Raw genomic sequence first — 19277 nt, forward strand, 5'->3', positions numbered from 1 at the left:
TTTAGTCAGTGTGTTTTTGAAGAAATAAGTGGCGATTGGCAGTATTTTTTAAATTTTTTATATTTAGGTTCCCTTTGGTCGCTAGCACCTGTTTATTTTGTCCTAGTCCTTTGGATACCAAGTTTGGATGGAAGTTTTATCTAAGACTTAAAAAAAGAGAGCAATTTTCTAAAAATCGAATTTTATTTATTTATTACAAAAATTAATCAGTTAGATATCCCGTAACTTTCTGTGTTCCACTGTAACTTTTCCCCCCTGGCTCATCCAGTCTTTTCACTATGTGGGTCAACCTCTTCTGCATTTTCTCTCTAGTGCCCAATCAAGGACAATGCCAGGAATGTGTGTCCATTCTTAGTATATGACTCTTTCTCTTTATGTTTCTTGATGGATTTTGTTTTTCTTTCGCAAATGCATCTCCTTTATAATGCTTTTTGCAAAAGCATTTCAGATTTGATGGTGTTCAACAATCGAATTTTTATTATTGTTCTTTAAAAAAAAAAATTTTTTTTTTTGAAAAATCATTTATTTTTTTATTCTTTTAACACTGTAAGCTTCTATGTTTCAGAAACATACTAAAGGATTGCTGGATTGCTTTCATTAATAAATTTTAAAGATTTAGTTTATGCATGTATGCGTAATATTTATGTGTGGCATTAAGTAAACAAGATCAGCTGAAAGAACTGAAACAATTTAGTGTTGGCTAAAATTAAGGAAACTATATTTATGCTCTTAAGATATATAAGCATGATGGTTATAAATTACAAAAATCTGCTGCTGATATTAAGGGGTGAGTTTTTTTTTTTATTTCTAACTTTTTGCTTATACTGTTACAGATACCATCAATAACGACTCGATGATAAAAAGTAAGCTATTCATCAGTTCCATTCTCTTTTAATTTAGTCTAGATGTGTTTTTATTGAGTTAAAAACAAACATAATATTATAAGTTATAACATGTTTTCTTTTTCCATAGTTTATCTTTTTCCCTCCCTTTACTAATATTTTCTTCTTTTCTCTCAAAACCTAAGCTGGATTTCAACACTCTATGGATGTCCTCCAAGGTTAGTGACAATAGCTCTTAGAATTATAATAGATCTCTGATTATCCGATTACATTATTATACAGAAGTTTGATTATCCTATATCCCTTTTAAAGTGCATTGAGTGCTTATCGTTACAATCATTATTATTACAATCTGTTGGTTATAGGGCTGCTGAATATGTTAAAAAGTTAATTCAAGTTGCAATGGTGCTCAGGGGATAGAGACCTCCCAATGAGGTGTACCAGGTTCAAATCCCAGAAATGGCTGGTCATTGAAATTTCAGTGCCAGGCTCATGAAATGTTTTCATCTCACATAACCTGTATATAAGTAAATAGAAAACATCGGGATGTCAGTAAACCATGTAGAAATCTGTAGCAATAATTGATAATAAAAAAAGCATGGATTCACCATGAAATTGACACAAAATCGAGCTTGTCAGTGATTTGTTACTATATTAAAAAAATGAAAAACTGGTTGATTAAATTTTATTTTAGAGAAATAATTTAAAAAAAACATATATAATAAAACAATGTCGTAAATTTTTGTGTAAGGGTCATTATTTCAAAATTTCACTTTAAAATTTGTTAGGTCCGACGCACTCGGAAAACTTGACAAAGAATAATTAGAGTGTCTGATAATCAGAGTTCTATTTTAAGTAGCAGTTGTTACATTTAATTTTATTAATATAAAGATAGAAGTTATCAAAAATGTATTGTAATTTTGCTTCATTACATGTTTTTCTTTGTTATAACATTCTATAGTTTAAATAGTTCTGCATTAGAACGTGTGTTCTTATGCTGATCCAAATAATTTAATGATTAAGAAATTCCAAAATTATACATTTAAAAAAATTTATTTAAAAAAATTCATCTCTATTTATAACATTAACATAATTATATTGAAATCAAAGACTAATCAACTTTAAATTAACCATAAAAGAATTATTGTATTTAGTAGATGTATATCTTAAAAAAGTCTTTAAAGCATTTAATATAAATAATATTCTTAATTTGACATCTTTTATTATAATTTGAAGGCAACCCAAAAGAATTACAAGATCTTCAAGAAGTTATCACTGGTAGTTTATTGCCTAGCGAAACCACAGATGATGTTCAAAACTGGTTAACTCATAGAATGCCGTCGCCTGCTGGGATCTCTATAAGCAATGTTATTTCTGGAACAGATGTTTCTTCGGGTACTGACCTTGCTGAAGTTGCTCATTGTGATGCTGAACCTGTCATGCAGAGTACTAATTTTTCTATGAGTACACCATCAACAGAACCAGAGCCATTCCAAAGTACTTCAGTCTTTTCTACCTCATCGAATTCTATGCATCTTTGTTTAAGGAATTATGACAGGGTGTCGGAAGCTGGTGATTTTTGTGATTATCCCCCAAGTACTCAGTTTCACGATGATGAAGAACCAGATATTGAAATTATCAGTGAATTATCTCCTTCCGGTAAGTTTTATTAAAAGCATTCCATATTAAGCAAAATAAGATGTATTTTTAATTGATATGTTGATGTTGAGTGTGACACAGAATCCTGGTTAGGCCATGCTCGTTGCTTAAAAGTGCACATTTTGTAATACAGTAATGCAAAGCACACTAATAACTGATCAGGGGTCTGTCCAGGCATTTTGTGAAAAGTCCTGTTTTTGTAAAATTGTGAAAAAACTATTCATAATTTGTGAATATAAAATAAGCATTAAGTCACATTCTTTCAAAGAGGGTCCTGCTTTTGTGAATTTGTGCAAATAGGGTCCTGTTATTGCAAAAATTGCTAAAAACCGTTTCAAGAAGTTTGTAAATTGTAAATAGATACAAGATTTTGCTCAGCAATTGCTGCTACTAAATTAGAAGTGCAACATACAAATATTTGGTATTTAGCCTATACTGCTGAACACAGAATATTCATTTTGGAAGAATAATGAAAACAAAATCACTCCCATTTTTAATAATTTTAATAGACATATTTTAAATAACACAATTTAGTAATGTATCACTTTTAATGTGTTACACATTAAATAAACTTAAACAATTCTTAAATTTATAATATTTTATTTAAAAAATTGCCAGAAATTTTTTTTATTTACATAATATTCAATTAATTAATTTTATGAATAAATATAAATTGATCAATTATTTACTAGCAAAAAAAAATTGATTTAATATTGATCATAATCAAGAAATGATGCAAACATGATCAAGAAATGATCTTCTTACTTAATAAATCTTTATTTAATCCTGTGGGGCAGGAGTTTGACGGAGAAATTGCTGCAATCTGCACAGCTCTGTCCCAGCTGCAATGCCACTTTTGAAAAATGACAAGAGCTGTTATCCTTAGCGATTCTAGAGCTGCTCTGTTGGCTATTATTTCTGACAATAATCCCATAAGCCAGGACATATTGGATTGCCTTTATCATCTTAGAAACCAGTGGGTCCCTGCACAATGTAGAGTTCCAGGCAACGAGAAAGCCAATTTCCTGGCTGAAAAGGGTGCTTTAATTATGCAAAAGATTTCTCTTCCTATGCCTTTCTTAATAAAAATCTACTAATACTAATAAAAATCTTATTTAAATATCTATTAAAGCCCATGCTCAGAAAGACCTCTATAACCATGTTTCCCATGGGCGGATTGTGAATTTGTGGGGCCCTGGGCTGAAACTACTTAGGGGCTCTAATAGCCATTTTGTCAAAAAACTACTTTCTATAGTGATGCAGATAAGTATTTAGAAAAAAAATAGGACAATAAAATAATTTTATTTATTTATTATTTATTTATGCATACAAACAGCAACTGTACAACATTATTGCAAAAGAAATTGACAGGTTATGTGTAGTTATGTTATATAAATTATAAAGTAACCTTTCTGCATTTTTGTGCTGCAAATTCCTTTATTTGCTCATCACATTGTAAGTCCTTCCTTAAATCACAATTTATGGATAGAACTGATAAATGATTTAGTCGATGGTTCGACATTGTTGTCCTATATTTGCTTTCTATATATGACATCCTGGAGAAAGAGCGCTCCGCTTCACAGCTAGTGATTGGCAAAGTCAAAAAGATCTTTAAGATAGTATGGCAATTTAAGAAAACATCAACAAGTTTCTTTTCATAAATTAGCATAAAAATTTCACTGCAAGAGGTGTAAGACTCTGGCTTAGACTGAAGTAAATAAGATTTTAACTGAATGCACCCATTCACTAAATGCTCGTCTACGTCATCTGGATAATAATCAACAATATTACGTACACTTTCCAGATCCATGTTTTCCATATTTTTGTCTTGCAAATTCATTAAAAATTTGAATTTCTTGCTATACATCTCATAGACTTGGCTCCTTTTATTTAAATCCATAATTAGCTTATCCAACGCAAGGTTTAGCGTGTCTCCTATAGATTTTTCTGCGCCATATACTGAGAACTTATCTGAAAATTTTGGAGCAATGCGTCTCTTGTTTATGTCATTGTAGTCTATTCCCACACTAGTTCTTAATTTTTTAGCTTTCTCTTCGTATTCATTTAGCTTCTGATCTGATTGGTGCCTTATGTTGTTCACAAAGTCTTTTAATGACAATTAACTTGTTGCCTTCACAAATATCTAAACCAGGGCTCTGTATTTTTTTATTAACTAAATTAAATCTTCCCAAAATTTTTTCCCATAAAATAATCAAAATTCCACTATCGAGTTTCACCATTTTATTGAATAAATTACGTGCCTCTTTCCGGAAATCATCTTTCTCATCCTAATTTTCGCTGAAACTGTCGAAAATTTTCATAATGTCATCATAATTATTTTTCAAAGCTTTGACAGCATCATAGTTACAAGACTGTCTGGTCTGGCTTAAACTTTTTAACATAAATTTGAGTTTTGTTTCTTGATTTAACATTTCCCATCTATGGGTAGAAGTAGAAAAGAAAACATATATTTTTTGCACTGCTCCAAAAAAGTTCAAAATTTCGGTTGCAACCCTAACAGATTCTTCACCAATTAGGTTAAGGGAATGCGCAGCACATGGCACATAATCAGGGGATTTATTTTTTTGTTTTAGTAGTGCTTGTACACCATTGTAGTGACCCACCATATTAGCAGCGTTGTCATAAGATTGTCCCCTACAATTATCCAGTAGTAGTCCATTTGTTTCTAAAAAGTCTTGTAGAATATTAAATAAATGTAAGTCAGTATGACAACTAATTAATTATCTGTCGTCCCATAATCTCAATTATTTCCTCATATACTTTTTTTGATAAGTATGACATTATCGGTTTTGGTCGCAGCTCTCGTTGTTCAATGTGTTCACGAATGAATGGGTCGAACTCTGCCAATATCTCCAGAGCAACCATAAAATTACCATTATGTGGAGAACCAAATACTTCCTCGGAACCTCTAAAATGCTAAGCTCCTTATACTAAAAAATTTGACCACTGCAATAACCCGTTTTAGGAAATTGCGATAATATTCTGCTTCTTTTCTTAATTGCTTCTGAAGCTGCTTGTCTAAGACAGATTTATTTTCCTTTCACACTAACACTAACACACTAACACTGATTTCTTATGTTCATTAGAATTTTCATGATTTTCTAAACAAGTTCCTATGTGTTTCCAATCAGAAAATCCGGTTGTGTATTTAGAAGGGATTTTAGAAAAAAGTTTGCAAGTCAAGCAAAAAACAGTACAGTCGATGTAATATTGTTCTTCACATCACATTTTAATACTTTGTAATGAGTGCTTTTAATGATAATTCAGAAATTATCATTAAAAATCGATTAAAAAGTTCATTTAGTATCGAAAAAATACATTAAAAACAAAAAAACATGATTTATAATTCTTTTTACTTACCAACTAAGAGCAGGAAATCTATTATACTGATTACGTACTTTCAATTATAAGTAAAATAAGAGAAAGGTCCGGTTTTTATAACTTTTAAGTTATCGTTTATTAGTAAACTAAACAAGTTTGTTACTTTGACAACGAGAACAGATGTGCAGCGGCGCGGCGTAATAGACGCGTCCCCCGTAATAGATGCGAAAAAATACACTGACCAAAAACAAGCCAAAGCAAGCGTTCCGTTCGAAGACGCGCACATGCATGGGTTGATTGATCTCAGGGTCGCCAACCCTATAATGGTTTTTTTTTTATATTAGATATTTATTTAATTCAAAATATCACCTATTGTTTTCAGTGGGGACTGGGGCCCTTTGTATCCACAGGGCCCTGGGCTGCAGCCCAAAAAGCCCTTAACTAGATCCGCCCCTGATGTTTCCCAAAAGTCGTGAAAGAATGCTATTGTAATGGCCTGAGACATCGAGCAGTCTCTGAATTCTTCCTAGTCACCGAACATGACTGTCGAAGAAACCATCTTTTTAGACTCAAAATTGTTCTTTCCTGGATATGTACTCTGTGCAATTCTGGGGAGGTCATGAACTCCTTACATCTACTCCACTGTTCTGCTCTAGACAAGCTTTATTGAGAGGCTAGAGATATGTTAGATTAATAAACGCTCTTTCAGCATTTTCTGTTTTACTCTGTGTTCTTTCTTTCTACTTGTTCTTTGCTGTAACTGTTCATAATCTGCCATTAGAAATTAAAATAAAATTCTTTCTTGCTTATCGAATATGTTTATTAAGTCATTAAGACTATTTATTTTTAATTTTTAAGTTATTTTTCTTTTGATATCTAATATTTATTTATGGATTCCATTTTGTTAAAACTAATTCATAATGAAAAATCACAAAGTATTATGTTCGTTATGCCAAGCATTAGTCTGTAACATAATAATTTGAATTTTTCATAATTATTAAATGTCGCAATCTTTAGAACTTTCGAAAATAATAATAGTTTTCGAAAATAAAATTATCTAAATATATATTGAAAAACTTTTTTAAAATGTTTGTAACCATCCGTAGAAATGTGTAAACGAATTACCCACTGTTCAATTTTGATAATAATAGTCAGTTATTTATTTTGTTATTGCCTATAATAGTCAGTTATTTATTTATTTATTTTTTTAAAATTATTCATGGTAGCTAAAAAGTTTCAGAACTATTACATAGGACCCCAAAAGTTATTGCTATAAAAATATTAAAAGTATTTGATGATTTTCAATTAAGTTACATGCATTCAAATTTTATAAATACAATAAGACCCCGCTTAACGCGTAGGATACGTTCCATCAAAGTAGAGCGTAATGGGAAACAGCGCTAAATGAGGCTATCTTAACATGTAAATAATGAAGTTAGGGGAAGATGGATAGAAAATTGGTTAGGTGTTAAATTTAATAATTGTGCTTTTTTTTAATAAAAATAAAACCAAACATTTATTTCTTACAAAAATAAAAACAATATAAACGAATATACGTACTTTTAAAAACAAATAAAATTCTAGGTCAGTCAGATCATTCAGTCTATTTTGTGTTTCCAATTTTCTGCCTTTTTGTCAAGAAGGCATCTAATGCAGTATGTGTTTTCCTTTTGCGTTATGTTAGAAATTGTTGATAAGTGGATAAAGCATCTATAACACTCCGTCTTGCTTTTGAGCTCCTGTCAAAATTTGGATCATTTTTAATAAATTGGTCCATAATTTCAGCTATAGTGGTCAAACTCCTTTTTACAAATGTCATTGAAAGTTCTTTTTGCTCTTCTTTGAAATCACTACTATCAATATTTTTGTTTTCTTTTGACTCAGTTAATTCGTTGAGCTCATCATTAGAAAGACTAGCTTCTGTTTCTTGAACTATTTCTTCGACGTCTTCCACATTTACCTCATCTAAACCGGTTTGTTTTGCTAATTCCACTATTTCATCTGTGGCGTAACTACCACTATGAAAATTAAACATCAATTCACTGGTGTATAGGACATGCTAACTTGATTCAATCATGAGGTACCTTCTGATAGATGACGGTTGGCATAGTCGATAACTACGCCCCCCACACATCCATATCGACTGAGTCCAATGTCTTCGCTCTTACTTAAATCTGGCCAAATGTTCTTCCATACTACTTTCAAAGATCTTTCTGTTATCTCATTCCAAGAAAGGTTTTTGTTTTCTTCAGCATTCATGATATTGTAGTTTTTCCAAAATTCTCTTATTGATTGCTTCTCTTCTCGGTCTATTTTGTCAAGCATCTGCTTTAATGTTCGCCGCAAGTAATAAGCCTTGAAATTGGATATAACACCTTGGTCCATTGGTTGGATTAAGGCAGTTGTGTTATGCGGCAAAAAAAACCCACTTCGACTGGCATGCATGTTGTTAAGTCTGATAAATTTGTTGGGTGGCTTGGAGCATTATCAATTAATAGTAATGCTCTTTGTTCAAGTTTTTTAATTTCGCAATAACGTTTAACAGACGGGCAGAAATGTTCAGTGAACCGATCCTGGAAAATTTTAATAGTTATCAATGATTTTTTATTAGACTCCCAAATTACTGGTAAAGTTGATTTAGATATGCCTTTCATCTCTCTTGAGTTTTTGGCATGGTAAACTAGTAGTGATTTTAATTTGAAATCTCCGCTTGCGTTACCACCCAGTGGAAGTGTTAAGTGATCTTTTGCGGCTTTAAATCCTGGTGCTCGTTTCTCTTCACTGGATAAAAATTTTCGTTTTGGCATTCTTTTCCAAAACAGGCCTGTTTCATCCACATTAAAAACCAATTCTGGAGGATAGTTTCCTTCTTCAATTATTGTTTTTAATGTCGCCGGGAATTCAGCCGCCGCTTTCGTATCACCACTTGCTGCTTCTCCTATAATCTTTATGTTGTGAAGATTATTTCAATGTTTAAATCTATTAAACCATCCTCGACTAGCAACGAAACATTCACTTGTGTCACTTACCTCAACCTGAATGTAATTAAAAATTCTTCTAGCTTTTCCATTATGATAGATTGGCTTAATGGCATATTGCGTTCAATTTCGTGGTCAATCCATACAGACGGTCGTTTTTCCATTTCCTCTATAATGTTATTTCTAGAAGGAGTAATTCTAGTTGCAGAGCTTGAGGCAGTTGCTGATGACAGTATCTTTTCTTTATTCTTAAGAATTGTCCTTTTTGTTGAAGTTGCCAAATTCAATGCAGCACTAATTTGAGATTGACGTTCACCAGAATCTAATCTTCTAATCACTTGCCTTTTAGTTTCCAGTGAAATGCTTTTTCTGGTTGCTTTCTTTTCTTGTTTTTCATTATCACCCATGATGAAAACTAAAGATCATAATATTTGTCACTGTATTAATCGTTATAGTATTATATAAATTTATATGTTCTTACAATAATGTTAACAAATGTTTCAAATGATAAAAATGCGCCCATACAGCACCGCACCAAACAAGAAACACAGCTACACTGTTTCGGATATGTTATGTACATATTTGGGGGATACCCCACGCACAATTTTGGAGAATCCCCAGGTTGAAATAAAATAGCGCTAAACCAAAACAGCGTTAAGCGGGGTATTACTGTATTACGTCCCTAATGGTGGAATTTCCCTTTATATAATGTCAATCCCATTCATCATTGATTACATATTCAAGCAATATGTGAGAATTACTAGCATATTTTTTTAAATCTTTATGCATTTATCTGTGCATTGATTTAAGCTTGCATGTCCTTGGAAACTTTGAAAAAGAGTATAACATTTTAATAATTATTGTAATATAGGATACCTTGGATATTATTATTGTTATTTGAAAAGGATAAATTTTATACTTAACTTGCTAAATAAAACTTTATTTTATTTTTTATTTTTTTTAATTTTGCTATTTTTTTGTTTTATCTAAACTTTTTGCATCATTCCATTAAATTTTAAATGAGAAATGCCCTGAAAAATTTTGTTTTTAAGTCATTGGGCAATCTAGTGGGGTGGACTATTTTTGTTACTTGAAAACTACTGTAAAATTGGAGAAAAGACTCACATTCTAAACTCTTATTTGCATGGCAATTAAAACAAAAGAGCAAAAATATAGACTTTAGAAAAGTTTTTAAGAAAATTATGTCTATTCAAAAATGGAGGGGGAGTGGCTGAGAGATAACTCTTCTCAAGTACTGAGAGGGAACTCTTCTCAGGGACTGAGGAGTAACTTCTCAGGGGCTATTGGTTAGCTCTTCTCAGTGGGCTGAGGGGTAACTGTTCTCAGGGACTAAGAATAAATTAACAAGGGGGGTGGAAAAACTGACATAAGTGTTGTTAGAAGTTCAAATTGTGTAAAATTTTAAGAACATAAGGAAAAAAATGAAAAATGGAAAATACCCTAAAAATTATGATTTTGAGAAAGGCTTAGAAATATTTCATTATTGGAGGAGTTTTCCCCTTTGAGGGTGTAAATATTTTTTGTATATATTATGAAATCCCACAAAATAGTTTTTTTACAAGTATTAAATCTTTATTAATTATTCTCCTTTTTTTCCATTGAAGTAGTGAAAGAGTCACGAAGTCATTATTTCTACACTCTAAAGTAAAAAACCAATGCTATAGTCATTATTTTCATGCTCATAATTCTTTGATTTATTACCCTATAGGCGCATTTTTGGTATGGAATTTGTCTAAAATTTTCTATCTTAGGTCATTAAAAGATATTATGCAAAAAGCTGGATTTTTCTTGTTTTTTTCTAGGGGGGGGGGAGACTTTTTTTCTAGAAAAAATTTTAATCAAAAATTGCGGATTTTTGCTAAGTCCTCAAAAAATAAAAACTCCTGCCTATTGCCTGAACTACTCTACAACAATATATTTATCAAGGTGTCATTTTATTTTAATTGAAGTTTCATTTTAGAGAACTTACAAAAACATGTACATACGATAAACTTAAAAAATGAAAAAAATTTATAACAGTAACTTTTAATTTTAGGTGCCAAGACAAAAAGAAATGACACAGATTGCATTCTACAAGCCATTCTGAGGTGTGATCCTAAGTCCTTAACAATGCTTAAACAGGTAAAATTTTCTTTTTATTATTTATTTACTTTTACAATTTTCTAAGATTCCACCTATATGCTTCCATGTTTATCTATGGAATGGAAAATGCTGATTCCTTATTTAATAAGTAACTTAATATTTTGGAATATAAGTTACCAAATTTTAATGTGAAGTATTTCATTTACATAACACTTTCAATTATTTATTTGACTTTTGTAGCCTCTCTAATTTTGAAAGAAAAATTCATGGCATGTTTGGTTTTTCATTTAAGGCAGCTAAACCTCAATCTTGCAATATCTTGTAAAAAGAAAAAAACATTTGTCTTCAAACTTCCTCGACACTCAATGTTTAAAAAAAGAAGAAGAAAATTTTTTTTGGCTTTTTTTGCTTTACTATTTTGATAGCTTCAATTTTTATAATGCTATATAAAGCTACAATGTGATTATGTTGCACTAGAAAAACCATGAAAATGGCAGGCAAAGTTCAGGAAAATGTGTCTTCGTCTACCGTAGTGGCTGATACCACTATGTTTAGTAGTAGCAAGACAATGGTGTCTTGTCTTGCTACTACTAAACATTGAACAATGAAACCACTATGTTTGAAAATTTGAGGAGATTAAAGTCTCAAAATGATATTTTAGTTAATTTGAGTGAATAAGCTTTGAAGTTTGTATATTAGCAATGCAATATGAAATGAAAATTATGTCTTTCCTTGATTTCTTATCAACAAGCTGACAATTGCTTGAAATCTATAAACTCCTGACAATATAGTGCAAAATTAATGGTCGTCATCAGTCACAGACTAAATATAACAACTGGCTATTAAAACATTATCTGCCAGTCGCCCTATTTTGTCACAGATGTATCCTTTTGGCAGTATATTATTTTTTATTAATGTGGAATCACTTAAAATATTTTATAATATTGTGCAAATTGCTTTATCTTATGCTTGTTTCTTAAAATTTTTCTTATTTTAGGTACATGGACTTTGTGATATCTTTTGAGAAATAATAGAAATGTCTTACTATATTAATACACACTTTAGTCGTTTAAAATTTTAAATTTTTGAGAAAGTGGCCATTGTTGAAAATGTAATAACTGGCTACTTGTCAGCAGCAAAATTTCTAATTTTACCTGACAATCTTGGTTCTTTAATTTGCTACCAAGTGATGAAATTTCTACGGTTTCTTGTTAACTGTCAATGCACCTTCTCACTTTGTACCTTCCTTTACTGTGATAAGGGAAATTGAAAAAATAATGTGTATAATAGGATCTTTCTCCTCAGTAACTGCATTTCAGTCGCTAAGTTTATTTAATAAGCAGTAATTTCTGAACCACAATTAAATTTATTTTAGAATACTTTTAAAAAAATAACCTTTTTTTTAATAACTGGTGGTACAAGAATTTTGATTAATTTTAAAAAAATTTTTTGTCTACCTTTAATTTGAGTGATCAATTAGTGACTGAATTTATGAAAAAGATTAAGTGTCTGTTTGCTTGTTTATGTGTGAGTCTCTTATCATTCCAAAATTGTTTGTGCTGATATCCTGAAATGAAGTAGAAAAAATTTTAGCCCTTGATGTTTCAAAAATTTCAATTTGTCCAATAGTTCAGCATTGTTTTAAATTCAACTGCCTAAACAATTCTGTTTTTTTTTTCTTCTTCTTTTTAAAAAAAAATTAATAACATCACTTGTCATTTATGTTTGATCAAAACAAGGTATCACTGAGAGTTTATTGCCTGTTCTTATTTGTCTTTGTTATTCTATGTCATATATACATAGGCAAAATCATAGTTGAGTGACGTCATTGAATTAGTAGTTTGAAGATATTTGAAACTACAAGTGTATTGTCACACCGTTGAAATATGTTTTGTCGTACAAAAATAAAGTTAAATAACTGTAAATTCAGTCCATCTTGAGTTGGTCCTGAACTATAGCATCATCATTGTACAGATTATAGTTCACCTTTGTTTTGCTTAATCATTTACAGGATATCTGCGCACCTGGAAAATAATGGAAAGTCATGGATTTTGGTATTGAACAAAATTTTTCATGGTTTTAACTATTTTTTAAAAAAAATCATGGAAAGTCATAGGTTTAGGTCACAGAAAAATCTAATTTTTAAAATGAAATTCACCCCCTTCTCAATTTCACAGTTTTTAGATGTTCCAAATATCTAAATTTGTCGCAAAATCCCCCCTCATAGTCATATTCTATCAAAATATAAAATGTTTTTATCCTGTTCTTTAAAAATTATGGTGCTCTTTCAAAAAATGAAAGAAAGAACATCATTTCTGGAGCAAATAATCTTTTAAACTTCGGTGATTTCAAATTTTTATTTTTTTATTTCATCAATTTAAAATTCTAGTTTAGGCTTTTCATATTACACTTACTACTTTAAAGAAGAAATAAAACAGCTTTAAATACCTACATGTATCTGACAGTATTTAGTTATTTGCTTTTGTATTTTTTTCAGCTATTTTATTGCTTCAACTCATTCTTTACTCTGTTTTTTAAGACTAAAATCAATAAACAAGAAGATGCAGAGTATAACAGTTTTGGTTATACCTATCATTTCAATTAATGTTATTATAATGATTTTTTAAATTTATCCTTGTGTTTTTGTGGAGAAAATAGTAACTTTGGTAAGTCATGAATTTGAAAATCTAAAATGTAGCAGATACCCTGCATGTAATTTAATAGCATAATAAGCCAATGGGACATGCAATTAATAATTATAGAAATATTGGAATTATTTTACCTATTTTAATTGTAATGTATATACCTTTCAATTTTGTGCACTATTTTCTAGTATTGATTAATATCAGTTTATTATTTACTTTTTGTATTACACAGTACAAAGAAATTATTCTGTGAGGTAACAAAAAAAAGTGATAGTTAAAATTAAAAGAAAATGCATTGCCTATAAAGCTTGTTTTATCACTATCAAAAATAATTTCATAATTAATGTTATTATCTTCATATCAATAGGCTAACAGGATGGTTCAGCAATTTTTTATTCAGTTTTGGGGAGCTACAGCTAAAGTGCCAAATCCTGAGAAAATTATTAAACATCAAGAGAATGAGATACACAATCTGAAAATACAATTGGAGGAAAAAAGGCGGGAAATCTCTCTTTTGAAAAATGTTACGTATGAGGAAAAAATGCAAAATGCAGGTAATTCAATTGCTCAATTTTAGTTATTATGTTTCAAATGGGATTGATCCTATTTATGTGAGTTTTTATTCCTGTCAAACGTCTAAAAAAATAATGCTTGTTTTTCTTTTACTGAATTTAATGATTTATTTTCAATTTCAATTTTAATTTTGCTAGTTAGTATCCTAATAAAGTTATATTATTGTGTAAGTGCACAAATCTTTATACAGGTCTCGAGACAAATCTTTATACTTTGAAAAAGTCGAAAATACATTTGCCTGTAAAACCTTCATTTTCAATGGTCTGAAACCAAGATGATATGGGAATTAAATTTTTTAGGAGACTTCCCAATTTTTGTGCTTTCATTCAAATTACCCTAGGAAAAGAGAATTTTTGTTCAATTTTGTGAAATGAGAAATATTTTAATATAAAAATAAAAAAAATTATGAAACTTGTTTTAAATGTTTGTCTAAGAAATGTCTTAATGAATGGTTAGTATTATTTTGGTAAATTACAAATTTATAGAATTTTTACAAAAATATGTATGTTGATTAAAAAAAATCTTTATAAGCAAAATTTGTTCTTTCATGACATCCAAATTCATTGCGGTTCAAATGTATATTTCAAAATGTATGAGCTAATACATTATTGTATTGAATCATTGGGTAAACTGCATGTATTTATGTCATGATAAGGCTTTAAAAAGAAAAAAAGAACTTTTTTATGAATCTGAACAGAAATGTAATAAATAAAATAGTGTTTGTAACTTATAAAAATCTAGTTTATGTAGTCTTGACTAATTTTCCAGGCATTATGTTCATTTTATTTAAAGGAAATGTGTTGCAAGAATTTCTTATAAAATTTTTAAAGAAAGCCAAGTAAAAATTCCTTAGTTTTTGAATAAAAAATAATAAATTAAAATTAACTCCCAACTTTTAATCTCTTTCCTTTAAAATTTCAGAAGGAATTTTTGCAACACATTTTAAGATAAACTTGATATAAAATGAACAAAATGCATGGAAAATTATTGGAAACTATATAAACTCGATTTTTATAAGTTGCACAGATCCTCTTTGTCGAGGATGTCATCTTGAGGAGAAGAATTCACGACATATGCTTTCTGAGTGTGAAGTCTTTTCTACTCCAAGATTTTCGCATCTGTGGCAACATCACGTTAAGACGTGGAACTACAGGACATTCCAGTCAAGTCTCTGCTGAACTTTGTTTTCAGCTATAAAATTTTTCTGCCAGGATCTAGGGTTTGGGTAAATTAGACCTCTTGTGGATGTGCCTTGTTCCTCGGAGCTGCCTAACCTGTAAGTTTAACTAAATCAGTTAACATCTAAGTATCACAAAATCAGTGTTCCAATGTTTTTCCTTTTCATAATAAGTAAATTATTATTAATTACATAGTTGAAGAGCTTAGTGGACGAACTTGCTAAGTGATACTTCAGAGAATTTGAGTAAATGAACACTGAAGTTTATACGTTTATCCTTTTTGTTTTTTCTTTTAATCTTTATGTTTTTGAAGGCATAACAAACAAAATTTTTGGGTTTCTATTTATTCAATTCTAACTCTTTTATAAAGTAAGATTTTTATGATTATTGTGCATAGCATTGGCTTATTTTCACGGACTATTTTTAATGTTTTTCATCGAACATAATTTTGTTTGAAAAGATGAAATAAATATACATCCATTTAGACGTATATTCATAAAATAAAATATTAGCGACCTAAATTTGGAACTAACTGGTATCAAATTTTACTTAGCCTTGTTAGTCCGAAAACCGATCAAAAACTGTTCAGAAGTAGCTTGAGTTAAACTTTTGTGGAGTAGATATTTCACCGGTATGTATCACTTTAATTTGTGAGAATTTGATAATAAAAGTATTTTTATTAGTTTTAATACAAAAAATATTTAGGTATAGCTGTTCAAATAAAAAATGTTTTCAATTTTTCATTTAAAAAAAATGCAATTTCGTGCAAGAATGATAACATTTTTATTTAAAAATGTGTTTGTAAAGCAGTTTTGGTTTCTTTTCTTTCTTCTATCATTGTGAACTACTCGCTTGATAAGCGATCCTCATTTTTTATAATTTAGGTTGCCACTTCATGAATTTCCGTCTTTGAACGCCAATTCACCATGGTGAATATGCACCTTTTTTTTTTTTTAATTTTAAACTTCCTAACCTTGAATCTAGAAGACAAATACCTGTTTAACACACTAACTGTACTACATGTAAAAAGTTGCATTCTAACCTGCAGTCTTCTCTGCATAGTAAAACCGGTTTTTCCATGTTAATGGATAGGGGAATAGTGTATAAGAGAGAAACATTCTCCCAATTTTACCCATTTCCTTAACCGCCAGTGGGTTAAAGAACTAAGTCACATTCACCTTCAAGAAGAATTCTTTTAAGTGAAACTAATCAGCATTCGTGCTCAATGGAGGTAAGAACCACGAAAACCTCCCGTGGTTATCCTGATGCCAATGGAGATCTGATATGTTTGTATCAAAGTATAATTTGCATCAACATGGCAATCTCTGTTAACAGGGAGCAAAATACAGGATTATAATTGTTTTTTTCACTCAACCACTACCACTTTTTTTACTCAACCACTTTTCAAGTACAAACAAAAGTTTGTATTTTTATAATTGCTTGATAATCTCTATTAGATTTTTTTAAATATTTTATGTTATTTCCGTACTTACCTTGTGTATATGTTTCCTAAATTTTTTTTTAATTCTCTGATAGATAACATTGTCCAATGCTTGAAATTAAGAATCAGCAAACAAGATAAAGAAAATGAAAAGCTCAAAGAAGAATTAGAAAAACTTAATGAAGAAAAAAAAAAGCTCAAAGAAAAAGAAGAGAAGCTCAAGGAAGAAAGCGAAATTCAAAAAAGAGAAATTCAAAATTTGAAAAAAGAGTTAGATAAACTTGAGGCAAGATTTAACGAAAGGCTCAAGGAGGCAAAAACGATGAAATACGTAAGTTTTGTTGTTTCAATACTACTTTTTATAAAAATGAAGTTACCTATTTACAATATCATGTATGTTTCTGTAAAAAGCACATTTTTAGTTAATATTATTACGTAAATAAGTAAAGTTATTGGATGCTGTTTTGTATTGATTGCCTTGGAATGGGTTTTCATTTTGGTTTGACCAGTATAAACTATTCTGTCTGTTGCACAATTTGACTTTATATTCATCACACTTTAAAGTTTGAAAAAATCGTTTTCAATCTATATACGCCTGTATTTAAAGAAATCGCTAAATGTCAACTAAAAGTATCTGCAGAAATTGGATCAATGCATAGAATGAAAAGACAATTTGATTACAATTTGTGACAATTTGAAAATAAAATATTTATAAAGAAAGTATAAATGAGAAGAAGATAGTAAACCTCATGGCGATATTGTCGCAGAACATTACAGAGTTATTGCAGAAAGATTTTTATTTGGGAGGCAAAGAAGTTGGGTTTTTATATATATATATATGCAGAAGCTTTCGAAATATTTTTTCTGCAAAATTTTTTCCCCCTTTCTGCAAAATTATATTCAAAAAATGCCTTTTTCACGTAGCGGAGGTGGCAAAAGTGCTCATGATTTTTTTTCCTACTTTCTCATGATAATGAAAAAATTGAGCATTGCTAGAATTTCAGATTGATATAAAAAGTATTTCCAAATAGCAAAAATTTTAAAAAAGTTAACTGTACAAGTATTTTTTTGAACAGGATAATATCGCCAATTATATTAGAATATGTGTTCTTTTAAATGTAGATTTTACAAAAAAATCTTACATTTATAATTAAAAAAATTATATACTGTTCTATTCTATACATTATAGATTTTTTTTGTTTTGTTATTTTAAATTAGTAGCTCTGTTAAATTAGTTCTTTCTGTTATTTTAAATTGGTAGCATATATATTTGATACTACTAAAAATGTCTCTCCGAAAGGTATTATTTCTAGAGAGAATTGTCGCAGAAAGCAAGAAAAAAATTCTACCACAGAGAGAGTAAAAAAATCTAGATACAACTTTATGCTTGAGTTACGAATCGGAATTTGAAACCCCATTTGTAGAAGCATCATACGTATTTTCTTCGATCAAAAACTTCTATTATCAACCCTTATTTTAATTTTTTTTTAAATAATAAATAAGAGAAGGTTTTCAGAGCAAACATCAAAAAATAGTTTTGTAATTTCTGAAAAATTTCTGTAATAATTTATTTTTAAATAAATCCACTGTGAACGTAAACTTATATACCAGAAATTGCTGTAATACTAGTCAGTGTTGAATTGTTTAAAGTGTTTTAAGCATTTCATCATGCTAAGACTTGCAAATTTTTTCTTCATGATTATTCCTGTCTTTTTCATCACTATTCATTGCTGTGTCATTTGTATTTTTTACGCTGTCCAGAATAGCTTTCTCAATTCAGGGGTCTGTTTAGAAGAAATTTGGGTCCGTTAACGGACCCTTCACAAAATATCTTTTCATAAAAACGGACCCTTCACAAAATATTTTAACTTAAAAACGGACCCTTCACAAAATGATTTTTCTTTTAATCGGAGCCTTCACAAATTTGTTTATCTTCATTATTGTTTTGTTGATCGAATAAACCCTTTCCAGGGCAGAAAACAAGAAAGATAGATGTCAACGAATTAAGTTTTGTCTTCGGCAGACGATTCTTCCATTATTCGTCCGAAATTAATATTCTGCGTTCAGCAGTATAGGCTAAATACCAAATATTTGTATGTTGCATCTCTAATTTAGAAGCAGCAATTGTTGTTTATTTTTTAAAATTTAATTTTTTTAATTATAATTTTACAGTGTTGAGCATAATCTTGTATGTCTTTACAATTTAAAAACTCCTTGAAAAAGTTTTTTTTTTGCAATAACGGACCCTATTTGCACAAATTTCTAAAAGCGGACCCTGGTTGAAAGAATGTGAGTAATTTTTTCACAATTTCACGAAGAACAGACCTTTCACAAATTGTCTGGACAGACCCCTGCAATTAATGTTTTATTTGCGAGGTTTTAACTTCAGAATCATGATGGGGGAAAATCACCCATCTGCATGTCAACATTAAACTTTGATCACTGTGATAACTATTCGCTGTCTTCTTTTACGATGCTGCAGTTTGAAATTTTGTATCATTCCTTGATCTATTTGG

General features: G+C 30.0%; 1 protein-coding gene across 11 annotated transcripts in view; it reads left to right on the forward strand.

Annotated features, from left to right (window-relative positions):
* Nucleotides 1-19277, forward strand: part of LOC107451143 (putative leucine-rich repeat-containing protein DDB_G0290503) — a 50839-nt gene that overhangs the window by 19674 nt on the left and 11888 nt on the right. For 4 of the 11 annotated variants that reach the window (XM_043049522.2, XM_043049528.2, XM_043049526.2 and 1 more), the window contains 5 exons: nt 1028-1060; nt 2079-2501; nt 10878-10963; nt 13937-14123; nt 16857-17092. In XM_043049522.2, coding sequence (XP_042905456.2) covers nt 1028-1060; nt 2079-2501; nt 10878-10963; nt 13937-14123; nt 16857-17092 — 965 coding nt within the window. Of the gene's footprint in view, nt 1-833; nt 864-1027; nt 1061-2078; nt 2502-10877; nt 10964-13936; nt 14124-16856; nt 17093-19277 lie in introns of all 11 variants that reach the window. The other 7 variants (XM_043049525.2, XM_043049529.2, XM_043049531.2 and 4 more) reach the window with 3 other exon arrangements.

This window comes from Parasteatoda tepidariorum, chromosome 3 (assembly GCF_043381705.1).
Source record: "Parasteatoda tepidariorum isolate YZ-2023 chromosome 3, CAS_Ptep_4.0, whole genome shotgun sequence".
In the NCBI taxonomy this organism is placed as follows: Eukaryota; Metazoa; Arthropoda; class Arachnida; order Araneae; family Theridiidae; genus Parasteatoda; species Parasteatoda tepidariorum.